This window comes from Primulina tabacum, chromosome 7 (genome assembly GCF_025594145.1).
Source record: "Primulina tabacum isolate GXHZ01 chromosome 7, ASM2559414v2, whole genome shotgun sequence".
NCBI classification, from domain to species: domain Eukaryota; kingdom Viridiplantae; phylum Streptophyta; class Magnoliopsida; order Lamiales; family Gesneriaceae; genus Primulina; species Primulina tabacum.
Window position 1 is genome coordinate 39,794,409 of NC_134556.1, and position 16,698 is coordinate 39,811,106.

Here is a 16,698-nt window from a genome sequence, read left to right on the forward strand (position 1 = left end):
TGTATAGAATGACCTCCCAACAAAAACACCCTGGAAAATGACGTATATTTTAAAAAAAAAAAATTCTATTTAAAGAATTTTAATTGCAATTTGCAATATATCGCTGTACTTCTATTTAAAGATTTTTAATTGAAATTTGCAATATATCGCTGTACACGTAATTAAATATATTATACATTCCCAGTCGGAATCAAATTATGCGCCTTTTAACAATCCCTAAGAAGCGTATTTATTGAATAGAGTATTCACATGGAAAACATATGGTTTAATGTTGAGTATACTACACCTATTACATATTCTAATAAAAGAATATGACTTTTATTAGAATTAATAAAATTTAGTTCAAAGTTGATTTTTTTGTAGTTTCTTATGGGCAACAAACTCACTATTTGTATATAGAAACAAAAATTCATATGAGATCGTCTCATCGGTCAATTTTCTGATATGGATCTCTAACTTGATCTGATCTATAGAAAAATATTAATTTTTAAGTCAAAACTATTATTTTACTGTACGTAAGGACCGAGTTGTTCCGCATCACGAATTTAGATTTACGAAATTATCTCACGAAAACCTATTGTTTATATATTATTGACTACTTCGAGTCTCAATATTTATTTTGAAATGAATAAAGATGCTATAACATTTAATTTGCTCAACTGCTACCTACAAAACAGTTCGGGGGAAAATGCCCCAAATTTCTAACTACCATGCGATACTCGGCACAATATATTTCTAGATTGATATGGACACTCCACAAATCAATTACTTGAAAAGATATTTCAATTTGTCTTCTCTTTCAATTTAAGACCACCTATATTTTTAATTTTCCTACCTTTTTTATTATTACGACGAGATAAATCGCAACAGTTACAATTAGGTGTACACTAGATAAACTCTCGAGTTGATGTAGTAGTCATCAAATCATATCAGTCAGACAAACTATGTACGACGGGTTCGTCCAAGAAAGAATTTGTAGGAAAAATCGAACTCACAATCATTGATCAAAAGCCTACGTACACCACCATCAACTCAAACACCCCATGAGGGCTTAATTTTCCATTAGAGATTAAAAAAAATGAATCAAATTAGGTCTTAAAGATATGTACTTGGCAAACCATGTGCGATAGGTTCGTTCGAAAATGTTGATCAAAAGAATGAAACTCATGATTTTTTATCAAGAATTTATATATCTTACCAACTCGGACAGTTTTGAGGGACATAATTTTCCATTAGAGATAAGGAAAAAAGTGTATATGAATCAAAATATTTTTAACTAATTTTATGTTGACTCAAACTTGATCTTACAAGGTTAAAAAGTGTTGAACTTGAAAAAGTCAAAACTTATTCCAATGGACTCAAAACTCAAAACTGACCCATACGAAAGGAGGGGTTTGTTTATTTGTCTAAGACGGTAAAAGCATCGAATACGTGTTGTCAGGGTACGAGATCCTCGTGATTTATATACTTTAATTTTTTTGGGTAAAAAAATTAGGATTTTATTTTAAATATATATTAAATTTACTCATATTTATTACCCTTAACTCTCAGTAAATTGACATCCAAAGTGGAACAAATTTTTTTATTTGTTTCAAAACATAGACAAATTCAACAAATCATATAATTTGTTTTAAAAAAAATATTGATTCTACCTATAAATAACATTAAATCAATATATACTCCCACTTAATTAAATATTTGAGCTATTAGCATCTTATTTAAAATTTACAGCCTAGGAACCTAAAACTTAAACCAGTTTTTTTTTTTTAAAAAAACAAGAAGTATAAACTCAATGCAAAATAAGAACTGATGCATGATGCCAGCATTAAATGGAGAAGTTATTGATAACCTAACCAAATGTGACACTATTAAATTCAAGCAAAGGCAAAGTATGAGCCTTGCTTGATAAATGCTCTGTTGTTTCCAAAGTTGCTTGTTACCATACTGTTCACACTTTTTTTCCTCTGTATTTCATATGAAAAGAGTTGGTATTTTTCTCTCCAAATCAAGAATACGATCTGCTCAAGAAATTTTATATTATGGTAAGTAGCAGCAAAGGGTGTGTTCGGAAGAGGAAAGTTGAAGGGATGGATCAAGAAAAAGATGGAAAAGTTTGCACACCTGCAGAGAAGAAAAGTATCAGCAAGAAAAGGATTGGTTGCAAAGATTTCAAAGGGAAAAAATGTCATCTTTTATCCTATCATGAGCTGCCGGAGTATATGAAGGATAATGAATATATATTGAATTATTATAGGGCTAATTGGCCTCTGAAACAGGCCTTTTTTAGTGTATTTCGGTGGCATAATGAGACATTGAATGTGTGGACGTGAGTGAAGTTCTTTTCTTCGAATCTGTCTTATTTTTCTTGTCATACTAAGGCTTAAGATGAGTTGAGATTCTGAAATCATATTTGTTTGTTTTCTTGCAGACATTTGCTTGGGTTCTTGTTGTTTTTGGGATTGACAGTGGCAAATGTAAAGGACGTGCCTCGGGTTGCAGATTTCATCACAGTATTAGTTGGGTAATTTCAAGAATTTTATCCCTTTTTTTCTCTCATATGTATTTTTAGTTCAAATTTAGAACTTGGCCATGGAGATGATTGGTTATGGCAGGAGATGTATGATTCAATATTTATTTTCTGTGGTTCATAAAAACATAATTTAATTTTTTAGACATATTTTGCTTGCAACAAGTCAGGAGAGATGGTCAGAAGGGATGATTTTGGTGGAGAGAGGCGACCTGGTAGGGATGACTCAAAATAGATGAAATTTGAATTTTTAGAAAGTTCACAAGATGAAAGGATATTAATTCTTTTAATATTAACCTTCGTGAAAACCATTGCCTCTTTGTTCTATTTATTTTTGTCGTTCTTGGCTAATGTTTTCATAATCAAAAAAGTTGAGAGTAACTGGACAATTTGTCTTTCTTTCTGGCCATGATTTTATTAAAATTGCTTGCAAAAGTAAATCAAATTGAAATAAAATTGCTGCAGAGCAGTTATTAGCTGTCTGTTATCAATCAATTCAATCATAGAAAGGGTCATTTAACTATGATCTGTCAACTGTCACCCAGTTTTTTTAAAAGTTGACTTGTCATCTATTGGAATTTAATTCAAGCCATCAAGTGTACAAACTATTTACGTTGCCATAAATTCTTCTTCCATTACCTGTAAAAACCGAATAATACAAATTGATAAATAAAAAACTTAAAATCCAATGTGATTTTTTTTATTACAATGGGATGAACACACTTTTTTCCTCTGTCGAGTGAGGTTTATGCCACTGCATTGTGAACCCCCTGCATCGAAATCTTTGACATTTCTTTTCATGGCTAGTTTTACTTCCTAATAGCTAAAAGGAAAGGGCACTCTTGTGGTGAACTATGCTGTTTGTGAACATTAATTTAAGTTCGATTCAGACACAAATGCAAACTAACGTTTCCATAATTGAAGCAAAGGAAATAAAACTTATTTCTCTGTTTTACAGGCAATACCCATCAGCAAATATATCTAAGAATTTCTCCCTGGTGAGTTCCCCTCATTCAAGTACCTAAGTCGTCAAGTTTCTTTAAATTTTCAATGACGAAAATGAAAATTTGAATACTTCCCATTTCAGGTACCGACAAAATTGATCGACCTGAAGCAAGAATCGCATTTGAAAATCGACACAACCTCTCCCGAAACCGTCGCCACGAACTGGCCATTTTACGTGTACTTGAGCGGTTCTATGTTCTGTCTCCTCTCAAGCAGCATGTGCCATCTCTTCTGTTGCCATTCACACCAACTAAACTTAATGCTACTACAGATGGATTATGTCGGTATAACTGTCATGATAATTACGTCATATTTCCCCGCCATGTACTACATTTTTCAATGCACTCCGCATTGGCAAGTCGTTTACCTGACCGGTATCACGATCATCGGGATCTGCACCATCTTCACGTTGCTCTCTCCGGCCTTCTCGACTGGGAAATACCGTCCTTTTCGAGCTATGCTTTTCGTTTCTATGGGATTGATCGGTTTGATACCCGCGGTTCATGCTGTCGTCGTGAATTGGGACGATCCCGACCGTAACGTTACACTGGCGTATGAATCTGTCATGGCGTTATCTTATTTGAGCGGGACGATGTTTTATGTTTGCCGGATTCCTGAGCGGTGGAATCCGGGGTTCTTCGACCTTGCGGGGCATAGCCATCAAATATTCCATGTGTTTGTTGTGTTGGGAGCATTAGCACATTATGGTGCTGCACAATTTTTCTTGAGATATCGTGGTCAGATGGAGTGTGACAAATAGTTTGATATTCACATGTAATCTACATGATTGCCAAATGAAACATATTATTTATATATTTTTAATCTAATTTTGTATTCACTAAAATTATAAAATATTGTTTAGGGCAAAACCGTACGTTTTAATGTTGCAGAATGGCATTTCTCCATCTTTTTCTCTTGAAAGATTTGAAATTGTAAATATTTATCCGTTTGGTAAGAGGTAGATTTTTTTTATATAAAAAAAGGCTTAGATTTTGATAATAAACGAAAATAAAATAAATTATATAGTGCCACATCACCAACCCAGTCCAATTTCAGATTCAAACAATTTCAAATATTTCAAGGATATATGAAATGTACATTGTTTGCTAAACCCTTGTTAGGACGACTATGAAACTATCAGCGATGATCCTCTCCTAAAACCAACCATACACCAACCGAAGCAAAAATCAATGAATAAGCAAATGTAAATTTAACATTGAAAAAAAGATCTAATTAAAATGCTGGCATCTACAAGAGTATTGGTTTTTGTGTTTGCTTAATGATCTCAAGAACTCGTGCACCCTCTATGATTCAATAGAATCTCGACAAAGCCTACATTTGAATCAAAACTAAGTCTCGAAACCTAGATATGGGAATCTTTAGTAACCAAAATTAAGCCATGCCACTAAAAAACTAAGAATCGGAAATAAAAGTATTATTCTTTCAGATGAACAATTTTATGGTACAAATTCTTCTTTGATAAGGATTGACAGCTTACCTTCTAATGCAGAGAGCTTATCCTTGTCCTCAACTTAAACCAAGGCTCTTTTAAGGAACATAAGGCTGCTTCAAGACAAAGTGAGTTGGAGGCCGGAGTGACCAATAAAAACAACAGAATGCTCCATCAAGAAAAACCATTCAATTTTAAACCCCCGGGGAGGAACCGAATTCCACGATGTTGTTTCAATCTGGCAAGAGCTTCTTGTGTTTTGCCACAGTTTAGATCCACATAAATCGCCGTAACAATAGCCTGGGTAGCATTGGGTATCTCAGATAATGCTTTCATCACAAAGTGTTGGGCTCGTTCAAGATCCCCCAACAACACACAACTGACAGCAAAGTTCGCACAATAAATTCCACGAGCCTCTTCAGGACTGGCAAATACAGATAGTTTGGAGTCACTTCCTGAAGAGCCAGTATTTGGAGCCCCTGACAAACCATTCGAGTCCTCGTTGTCAAGCTCCTTTTCCATTGTCAGTTTTTCACAGTCCTCTTGGCTGTATGGAAGCTCCACATTATTTGCAGCAGACACATACATCATCAAATAGTCAGCAGCTTCCTTCACCTTGTTTATCAGGCATAATGCCTCAGCTACATACATAAGCCCAAGAAACACGTATATTCTTGAGCATTCTGGGAGTCTCAACAGAGACTTTGCTGTCGACAGGGCTTTCAAAGGATTTCCGAGTCCCAGCTCTACATATGCCAAATCTGCAAGTACTGCTTGCTTTATCATCCTGTTCTCCTTCATGCAAAAGTCATTGTATTCGGGAATAGAGTTTTGCAATGACATGATTAGATTGTTTCCTACTCTTTGTTCTTTCACTTCACCATTTGAATTGACCTGGCTTGTGAGGGATGACAAATTAGATGCCTTGGGATCACTATCTGTGGAATTCTTGTTATTTGTACTCTGCAGCGGTGACGTTTCTATTGATTCACTTTCCTCCGAACTAGGAACTCGACCAAATCTAGAACTTTTTGACCCCATTGAATCCAACAAATGCATAGAATTGACCAAACACTGCCGGGCAAGAGACAATGAGAGATCAGGCTGCCTGCCATCACTTGGAAACAAATCATCCTTTCCGATAAATTCAAGTTGGTCATCTGATGAAACACGATAACCCAGCGCAAGTTGCCTCCATTTCCCTTTTCCAATGACATTAACTCTAATATCAGATCTGTCATTTGAGTAATGACTAGATTTTATCAATCCCTTTTCCAAGGCCATTAGACAGCACTCAGCAATCCGTAGCCACAAAAGAGGTTGATTGTAAAAAATTAAGCTGGCGGTTTGGAAACAGCGGGCAGCATGGAAAGGTCTACCACATGTCAAGGAACACACACCACAATTATATGTGATCAGAAGTGATTTATCCTGAGACAGAGTTACGAGTTTTGGAGGTTTTTCCTTCCTTACGAGCAAGCTGTTATTTAGGGCTTTAGAAAAGAATAAACCTGAGGTGTGATGCTTCCCGAGTCGATAATAGATGCACCCAAGATTATTGAAGTACATGTTAGACGTTCCAGTTTCTGAGTGGTTATTTGATGCCAGTAAAAGCTTGATTGCTTTGCGATGGTTCCCACGAGCATATTCGAGCTGTGACTTCAAATAGAGAGCCATGACATAATCTTTGCCACGAGCTATGTTCATAGCCATCTTAACTTCACGTTTGGCTGCCTTCAGGTTCCTGGTGAGAAGCAGAAAACGAACTTTGTAAAGATACAACTTAAGCCTTAAATCAACAGCTGGCAGGGACTCAACAGCTTGGCTCCTCAACAGATCATTAGAAAGTGGGATGCCAGGTCTTTGAAGGTTTCGGCCACTAATGTCGAGGGAAGATAATAACTGCAATGATTCATCTTCAAGTGCTTCCTCTGATAACGTGCCAATCAAAGAATTCTCCAATGCATTGGAAGCGTCAGCAGAATCAGAATGAAAAGCATCGGAAATAGTTGAGTTGCTGGGGATTGAAGCAGATTTGGATGCTGAGAAAGGTTGTTGCTGTGCAGAGAGGCCGTTGTCTCCTTGATTGTTCAAGCTACTGACACAGAAAACCTTCTCAATGTAGCTTATCACATCCTGAAATGATAATTCTTATTTGAGCCAATACATGATAAAGAGTTAAAGAAGTAAACAATAGTAAATCTTATGATATGGAGATGTGACAAATAACTGGTGGTACACCTTAACCCCAAACAGTAAATCTTATCATGCTATAACTACAACCAGTCCTCGTCACTCAAATAACAGTTATTAAAAGATTTATATAAGAAAATAACGCATCTACCAAAACTGCATCGGAGAAGAGCAAGCAAGACTGCAAGAGTTAATTCTAACTGGAATGGAAGGCGCGAGCTGTCAAAGAGAAAACACATTTAACCCCAAATAGTTTGATCATACGTTAGCCCACTCCTCCCACCCAAGCATATGTTTTGGGAATATACGCCAACAATATGAAATAACAGTTCAATACTCCGTACCTATGTAATTGTGCAAAAAATCGAAATTTATAAATGAAAAGTAGAAGCTATGAGAATCAATCACACCTAACGTAGTAGCCTCTAATACTAAAAAAGATTTTCAAAAACATTGATAATAAATCGCAGAGGTGTTCTTCACATGTTCATTAGATACAGAAGTCTCAAATACTTGGATCATACACAATCATATGTTGTTCCAATTCATTCAGCAACTAGTATCAAGCAGAGATATAGATATATAATAGTGAAATTTGACATTCAACTATTTAAAAATTATTACAAGAAAAAATCTAAACTTTGTGTCTACCATGATTGCCTATTATAAGAGCACCCAAAGAATACACTCAAATCCATATAGGTAAGACAAGGGGAAACACCAACTCACGTAGCAAAAAACTCCTCCAAACATGTCACAGAAGCACTGCTTTGAAAATTAAGTTAAACATCTGCCACAAGCCAATTGGCTCAGCTGGCAGAAGCCTCAACACCCGCGTAGATCAAATGTCGTCCCTCCCACTAACCCACCTCGTAAAAATTGTACTAAAAATATAAGAAGAAGAAAAACATCTCACTGTGGAAAAGCAATTTTGCCCATAGTTAAGAGATTCAAACAGCAATTTCGCACATACACACATGCTGGTTAGTTACTTTAAATTTTCATCAGAGTTGACCACTTCCAGTTTAATGCAGAATACAACATGCCAAACGTTTTTCAGGTTAGAACGACGATAATATCTGTTCCTTGAGATAGAACTAAAGAAACTAAAGGATCCATAATATTGATCAACTTTAGACAAAAGCAAGTAAAAGAACCTCTGCATAAGAATACCACATCTATTCTGAGATAGATTGTACTTACAGCAGATCTCAATGCATGCTGAGAGAGTAATGCAACATCCAGCAACAAAAGGCAAATACGAAGCGCAGTCCCCTGTATAATATTGACAGTTAGCCAATTGGTTTAATCAGAATTCACAAACAAGAAACATCGCAACATGCAATACATTATACTTGCGTACCTCATCAACTGGTTCAATGTTCTGATATAAAGCGTCCAAGCATGAGAATGATTTTGGGTACTCATGAAGATGGAACCAGACAACTGCCTGCCGTAAGAATCATAAATGCATACAGGGGATTAGAAAAAAAGTAAGCTCCAAATCACGTAATTAACAGTGCCAAACTATATGAAACATACTGTGTTAAACATTGCCACCGAGATATCAAATTCATCACCGCGAACAACAGGGGAACCCGAAACCTGATGCACCACGTTGTTATTTCCCCTCATGCTAGCAGTTGTATCTTTGCTTCCGGTCTGCCGGCCAACCTCTAGGTGTTCTCTAGATGCACAAGCAAGCTCTTCATTTTGTTTCTAGATTAATGGAAAAGGGAATCCAGTGTAAGAATAAGCGAAACCAACATTGTAATAGGTTGGAATACTTTTGTACTAAAAAACAAGAATACAACATAAAATGGGAATCAATATGACCAGCAATCCTATGTTTACAAAGTGTAACACTGAAAATTTTGCAACTGCTAACTGCATTATAAATTACTTAGTATTGCCTAGACCAAAAATTAAAAGGTGGAGATAACAATCAGAGGAGGTTGCATGCAAAGCTTATTATTAATTGGCAAAGATGGATAGTTTTCATAACGAAAAGCCTGCCTTCTCTTCTTCCTTTATGCATCCTGTCTGCTAAAAAAATGTCAACAGACAATGAAAACAATTACTTTTTATTTACTTGAAGCATTCATTTAATGTCAGTATCATCTCAGCAACAGGCACACATGATATTTATTTCTCAGGTACCTATCATTCAAAAAATCATCATAAAATCCCATTCAATTAGAAAGATGTGCACGTAGGAATATGAATAAAGTCCCTAAATAAAGAAAGAGAGTGGGAAAGCACCATTTAAGTACAAACCTTGATGTTTTCAATTGCTTGAAGAAGCCTTTTAGGATTTGGACAACCATCTTGAATGTTCTCCACAACAGCTATATTATGAAGAATCTAAAATGGGAAAAATAAAATTAAGAAAGAAGCATTAATCAGAGAAACTCCAATTGAGATAATAGACAGAGCATTCATTTTACCATAATTGCATCCTGACACATCCTGCTCACAGAAACTAAATTGAATCAGTAGTTTTAATGTTTTGAAACCAACAATTGAAACAGGCTTGATGACCAATAGTTCTGGTGTGAATTCAAGGAAATTATTTTTTATTCAACTTGACCGTTTAATAACTTACTGAAACTGGTCAAGTTAATCATGCATCAAAACATTCATGTTCCTTTCACCATTTCCTTTTAAAATTCAAATATTGGTCCAAGCTAAATCACTTCGCATGGTTTTTGACAAGCATAACAGTTTGACTGATCATAAATATGTATGCCTCATACAGCATTGTCTCAATATGTTTGTGCAATTGAGGGATAACTTGATGAAATACAAAACCTAAAACAACACTGAAGAATGTCTAGAAAAAGAGCAAGCATACAACAAATGAAATGACTAAAAAAACTCAAGGAATAAGACCTAGCTAGGCCACTGTACTCATACGAAAATTGACCTCATTATTGTTCTGCCCTGAGAACCTTGAGGCAAAACATGCTGAAGTAGTAACTTTTCCAAGGGAAAAAAAAGGAGATATTTTGTTAAGAATTGCCACTTTCTCCATTTAATATGTCCCCTTGGAATATGAGAAAGACAGAGATACAAAAGGACATTCATACTATTTAAGACCATGGTTCTAAAATTCGCTAGCACTAGTTGGGCACAAAACCTGAGCCTAACACCTAGGCCGCCTAGGCCGGCATACTAAAACTTTTTCAGTGCAGTCAGCCAACGTCTAGAATCTAGGCAGCGCCTAGGCCCATTTTAAAACACTAGTTAAGACTAGGAGAAGGCAACAAGCTGGTAAGCAAATAAAGACTTAACACAAAACAGAGTTGATGGAAAGCTTGGTTGAATGAGACATTTATCTATATTATAATCTCCATGACTGCCCCAGTGTTTGGGCCTCTGTAGATTTTCCTAATAAGAAATCTAATTATTGATAGGAAAAAAGAATAAGAATGATTAATAAGCCAGGTCACTAATCAATATTATATTACCAATGGAAAAAATAAACCAAAACAAGAACAAAACGCCAGCCTAAGTCATTTTATCAGCAAAATAAAGCACTTCACGAAAACTCGGGTGAGGTGAACCAACTTACAACAAATAACAAAGATGTGGGAAAAGAAGGAAAATAAAAGAATTCTATAAGATCATGGCTTCACAAAGTGTCACTCAGTTCCCCAATTTGTTGGACGCCTAAGAACATGATGGTTCCAACAAAACAGCGGACAAAACTAGAACTCAATTCCCATTTCCAGAACCGAGAGAAGTAAAAAATAAAAGAAACGGTTTCAACAACTTTCAAAAGAGAGATTACTTTTGTACTCAGGAAAAAGCCTTAAGTTATTAAACCTACATCCACGTATCATGGTATCAAATATGACCGATAAAAAAAAGGAAGACAGCAATATTACAACTTGATCATATGATTTACCGTAAAACCACAAACAGTCGAGCTTGAATTTTACCCATAAGTTACCACAACATAAATATCAAATATGGCATTGGTATCTCAAAATAAAATGATACTAATCCAATGGCAAACGCGCAGATTTAAAATCATCACCAAATGCAACGGAAATAAAAAACAAAAGAAACTTCTCAATTCATCATGAGCTATAGTCTATTCCATTTACGCCGCTATCCTGATAATCTAGTGATATCAATAAAAATAACTAAAAGAAACCAAATTATAGATAAAACCATAAATCTAAATTTCCTGTACTAAAATATAAGATTACCCACCTTCGGATCGCGCTCCTTCTTCTGCGACAACTGATTCAAAATCCTCAAACAATCTACGTACTTCCCAGCCTGAAAGAGCAAAGCAGCTTCCTTCGCAAGACCCGCAGCAACAGACAAAGCACTGTCGTTCTCCGCCACCGAGGCCAACGGCAACGCGTCCTCCATAACTTCACAGATCGATTCAATTAGACCTGAAACGGCACTACAATGCACCGCGGATAAAAGAAAACACCTAACTTGCCCCTTCTCGGAAATCCTTCAAATTTGCATCCGAATCTAAGATTTCAATTGGAATGGGAAAGATTCTTCGATAGAGATAATGAGCTGAGTAGAATCCTGAACCCTAGCTACACCAATTTAGTAACAGAAATGAAGAAAGAGAGGTTGATAATATAAATACGCATAATATGTTTCCATACTGTATGATATCTATTATGTATGTGACAACAAGAAAACATATATACAATTACCGGTGTAATAAATATATACATATATATAATTGTTCGTGGGAAATTTAATTTATTTTTTTAAGTTACAAATTTACAAAATAATCGATTAAAATTATTATTTTATATTGATTATAAGATCATCTACAATGAAGTGTTATAACACCCCATTTAACACTTCCTCTCTCATGTGAATGGGCGTTATAGCGTTTAATTGTTCGAACGCCCCTCTGTCAGATTATTTTTTAAAAAAAATTGGACAATTAGCGACGGTTTTGAAAAATCTGTCGCTGATTTGCTGACACGCGGGCCCATGTGTTTTGAATTATTTTAATTTTGTTTTCAAATTTTGAATTTTCGGGTTTTTAACAAAATTTTTTTTTTTATTTTTTGTAAATTTTCATTCAAATTTTGTTTTTAAATATTTAATTAATGAATTTGAATGTTAAAAAAACTATGGGTAAAAGAGATATGTTGTTATAATGAGTATGTGGCAGTGGGACCCATAAATAATGAGTTTGAATAGTTAAAAGCAATATGGATAAAAGAGATATGTTGTTATAATGAGTATGTGGCAGTGGACCTCGTGCTTTTTGATGAGTTGGTTAGTGTTATAACACCCTTGCATTGTGGATGCTCTAAGTATAAAAAATAACAAACACTAACCCACCTCAATTCGGGGCATCATCATGTAAAAGTAAAAAAAAAAAACATTGATAATATTATCAATTGGGTGTCCAAGTTAATGTAGTACATGAGTGCTTAAACAATAATCAATAGTTCGATTTTCCATATCAACATCTTCTCGAGCGAGCATATCGCACAAATATTGCACATTGTTGTTTACTTAGCTAGCGTAGTTTGCAGGTTATTACGTTGGTCATAAAGTTCACCCAGCGTGCACCATAGATTGTTAGTGACTGGTTCTCATGTCATAAAAAAACAATTTGATAACGACTTTGAGGCGGTGTCTAAGTTAATAGAATAAGTGAGCTCTTGACGAATAGTCATGAATTCGATTTTTGCTACAAACACTTTTTCGGACGAGCCTACCACAAGGATTTTTCTCAGCACAATTTATCTGAATAACGTGATTTGCATGTTATTATGTTATTCAGTATACACAAAAAAACTAGTGGTCGCGGTTAATCGTGATAAATAAACACATCCTTTTTTTATTTTTTTGAAAAACATTGATAATATTATTGATTGCATTATGATAATATCTTATTTGGTACCAAACTGCTGGGTAGGGCTTTTGGGTATGTTGTAAAATTTTCATTGGGCCAGTCATATGGCTAATTATTTTCAATCTTGAACTATTAATGGGTTGGCCCAACTGTTAGTTAGAGGCTAAGAGCCAATGGTTTGATATATGAAAAAATCACAATTTATAAGCTGACTTGAGCATACCTATGCAATATGCACTGTTTGGTTCATATGTTTAATTATGTACTTTTGTAAAATTCTATTGATATATAATCATCATATTATTAAGAATCTCACGTCAAATAATCGATATGCTTTGTGTTTGCGTATTACTATATTTTTAAAATCTTTTTTATATGCTTTATTTTCTCATTAAATAAAAATATAATGGGGGAAGAATCAATGGTTCGAATACCAAATATTGTTGGGATAATCTCAAATTTACAAACAAACTTTACATTTTATCGTTTTTAAAAATTCATTGACAATTTTCAAAATACATTAAGAAAAAGTATATATGTAAAAAGAAAATAAGAAGAAATAATATCAAATGTTGATATAAAAGATAAAATAAATCGGATTTTCAATACCTCGTAACTCAACTGACATCAAATTCTCAAATTTGTAACGAAATCTTGTATAAATTTTAAAATTTTAATTTCATATTGAAACTCAGTTAGTGTCAATACTCTCGGAATCCATACATTCATTGTGAAGATCATGAGTTCAAGCATTTGGGAAGGCAAAAAAACCCAATTTTTCAGGGATGTGATATTATATGTATAATGACTCATGAAAAGCCTGTTTTATTGTAACGACCAAATCTCAGTATTGATCTCCCTCTAGCCCTTCGTCCATGAACAAGCCCCCTCTTGGAAATTTTTTTCATGGGCTTTCTCATATTTCATTACTCGTTGAATATCTCCATCATTGAAAAATAAGTTTATTTCGTCTTTCTCATGCACTCAAACCCAAAACATACACGAAAAATACTTAGATCCTTATAGTGTTATCAATTGAACTAAAAGAAAAATAACTATCTGTGGGGACCCGGACGCTAATTCAATTCATTAATCATCATTAGGATCAATTTATTAATTCAAGTAATTTGGGTCATAAAAAAAATTTCTTTGAATTGCGGAACGTAATGGAATCTAACTAATATACAGATTCGTATAAATAAAGTACAAGTCATGTACAATCTACATTCAATAAAAACTAAGGTTTAACAACTAATTATCAAGTGTTCAACCCTATATTTAATTCAAGTCCGTAGTCTCCACTCTAATCATGATATCTCTCTCTTCTTGTCTTGACCCTGATCCTGTCTCACCTGTTGTCATGCACACATACAAACAAGACAACAGCCGGATAACTCCGGTGAGAATTATATTCCCAGTATAAATCATGTATACATGCCTTTCATATAAACAATATAAAAGCATGAATTAAACATTCATAACATGTATCAAAATCAGAACATGAATCCAATATTCATCACATGTATTATAATCCTAAACATGAATCAATATCAAGAATAAATTATATTCTAAACATATACCATCATCAGGAACATAATTCCATATCAAGCAATGAATCACTCTCCAGTGATTCTCAGACTCAGACTCGACTCAGTCCTAATCTAGGGATCCTGATCGGAATAAGAACATACACCCACCTACACTCCCGATCGGGGTGGTAGTATGTTCTTATTCACGAACTTTGGCTCTTTCCATATCGAATACCAGTAATAAAAGAAACTCCAATTCTATCCACTCCGATATAGCCAAACGTCCGGTGTCTTGACCTAACCGTCACAGACTTTGGCATTTTCACCAATATCCTATCATGTGACAATGTGCAATGTGCCAGTAACGATTCCATCACTATCCGGCACTACTGTCACAATATTACTCATTCACAATTAGGCGTATCCGCTTAATGACTCAATACATAAATCAATAAATCAAAGGTATCAACCTCATACAATTGCAAATATCGATGCAATAAAGTAAAGTATGTGATTTTGGGAAACTCGAGTCCGATGCAATAAAGTAAAGTATGTGATTTTGGGAAACTCAAGTCAATCGGACTCGAGTTGTGCAATCCCACATCAACATAAATTTATACCTTTGTCTTCGCGGTCTGACGAAGTCGAAGTCTCGAAGTCAAATCTGTCCATATCAATTTGAAATACAATATCGCATAGGCACCATCTCAATATGCAACTCAATTCAAAATCTATTCTGATCAATATTCAAATCAAACATAATCTGATTAATATCGAATCAAGATACAATCTAATCCATATCGACGATATCACGATATAATCGAAGTCACTACTGAATCTGATCAATATCAATATACTGATGTTTCGACGGTATAACAATACAGTCTCAATAACCCCAGCAATATCAACATCACAGATATAATACCACGAGGCATAATCGATATAAATACAACTCATAATCCCAACGATAATAGATTATAATCTCAATTCTGATATCAAATCGGTCTAATCATAATAAATCACCCCTGAAAATTCATAACAATTTCATACGGTATCTGTTTTTCGATCCGGTTTCGATTATACAATGTCTGATATTGCAAGAACAATATATATGAATTCTATCCGATTCTGGCAATACCATAATTTCAAGACATATCAAAACGTAGTACAACTTACGTCCAGTTGTAGCTGTCGTTGCTAAGAACTCGGTATTGCGTTCGGATTCAAATTCTGATATACGGATCACACGAGATCACCAATCTATTATACGAGGAGGCTTGAGGGATTTTCAGAGAATTTGGCTCGCTTCTTTGTTGGAATTCTCGAAGGAAGAAACAAAAATATCAATATTTATATATCTTGCATGCAAATGATACGTGTCTTTCTCAAGATTCGTTGCGCGAGACCTACGTCTCGGCGCATCATCATCTTGACAGCTCGCGCATATGCGCGACTTCACCCCGCGCATGTGCGCCCAACTCTCTGCCTACCTCGCGCATGTGCGCGGCTCACGTCGCGCATGTGCGCCCAACTCTCTGCCTACCTCGCGCATGTGCGCGGCTCACGTCGCGCATGTGCGCGCAATGTTCTGTTATAGCTCCTTGGCTACTCGACACCTCGCGCATATGCGCGCCGCGGGGTCTCTTCTGCCCAATTCGCGCATGGCTCGCGCATCACGTCGCGCATGTGCGCGAATGGCACACCCTCACACCTACTTTGCGTGTCTTTTCTCGTCTTTTCCAGTCTAATCCTTTACGTCTATAATCACATCGATTATCCCCAAATCATTTCAGATTACGGTAATCAAATTCTCGGGTCTTACACTATTTATATCATTCATATCATTAGAAATTATATAAATCTACACATACATTAACATCACCGCAAATACCTATGTATGTATAATATAATATATTTAGCATTATATATTGCATATAAATATTATATTTTTATTTTTCAAAGAATTAGTTTTTTACATATAAGAAAGATTTTTCTCAAATATTTGATTTAAATATGATCTTTTAATCTAAGATAATATATAAATCCTATTTATGATTATTAGAAATTATCAAAATTAGCATAAAATCAAATTTACGTATAGTATAAGAATAATTTTGAAAAAGGCTCGACTATGTTA

At 35.0% G+C, this 16,698-nt stretch overlaps 2 protein-coding genes across 2 annotated transcripts; one reads left to right on the top strand and one right to left on the bottom strand.

Moving 5' to 3' along the window:
• Positions 1–1,885: 1,885 nt before the first annotated feature.
• LOC142552007 (heptahelical transmembrane protein 1-like) lies at positions 1,886–4,355 on the top strand. The gene is made up of 4 exons (XM_075661567.1): positions 1,886–2,326; positions 2,429–2,521; positions 3,486–3,525; positions 3,615–4,355. Exons 1-4 carry the CDS (start codon positions 2,040–2,042, stop codon positions 4,290–4,292), a joined length of 1,098 nt encoding a protein of 365 aa, XP_075517682.1. The 5' UTR covers positions 1,886–2,039; the 3' UTR covers positions 4,293–4,355.
• Positions 4,356–4,727: 372 nt separating this feature from the next.
• LOC142552008 (uncharacterized) lies at positions 4,728–11,815 on the bottom strand. The gene is made up of 6 exons (XM_075661569.1): positions 11,397–11,815; positions 9,453–9,539; positions 8,718–8,894; positions 8,539–8,625; positions 8,379–8,450; positions 4,728–7,118 (listed from the first exon to the last, which is right to left on the bottom strand). The coding sequence occupies exons 1-6, from the start codon at positions 11,559–11,561 to the stop codon at positions 5,157–5,159; spliced, it is 2,550 nt and encodes an 849-aa protein (XP_075517684.1). The 5' UTR covers positions 11,562–11,815; the 3' UTR covers positions 4,728–5,156.
• Positions 11,816–16,698: the final 4,883 nt, after the last annotated feature.

Bases quoted from the DNA above. Each gene is read 5' to 3' on its own strand.
- LOC142552008 (XM_075661569.1), bottom strand. From the start codon at position 11,561: ATGGAGGACGCGTTGCCGTTGGCCTCGGTGGCGGAGAACGACAGTGCT. The intron at 9,540-11,396 runs GTGGGTAATCTT...TTCCCATTTTAG, and splicing joins AGAAGGAGCGCGATCCGAAG to ATTCTTCATAATATAGCTGT. The intron at 7,119-8,378 runs GTAAGTACAATC...TTATCATTTCAG, and splicing joins AGCATGCATTGAGATCTGCT to GATGTGATAAGCTACATTGA.
- LOC142552007 (XM_075661567.1), top strand. From the start codon at position 2,040: ATGGTAAGTAGCAGCAAAGGGTGTGTTCGGAAGAGGAAAGTTGAAGGG. The intron at 2,522-3,485 runs GTAATTTCAAGA...TCTGTTTTACAG, and splicing joins TTCATCACAGTATTAGTTGG to GCAATACCCATCAGCAAATA. The intron at 3,526-3,614 runs GTGAGTTCCCCT...TTCCCATTTCAG, and splicing joins TATCTAAGAATTTCTCCCTG to GTACCGACAAAATTGATCGA.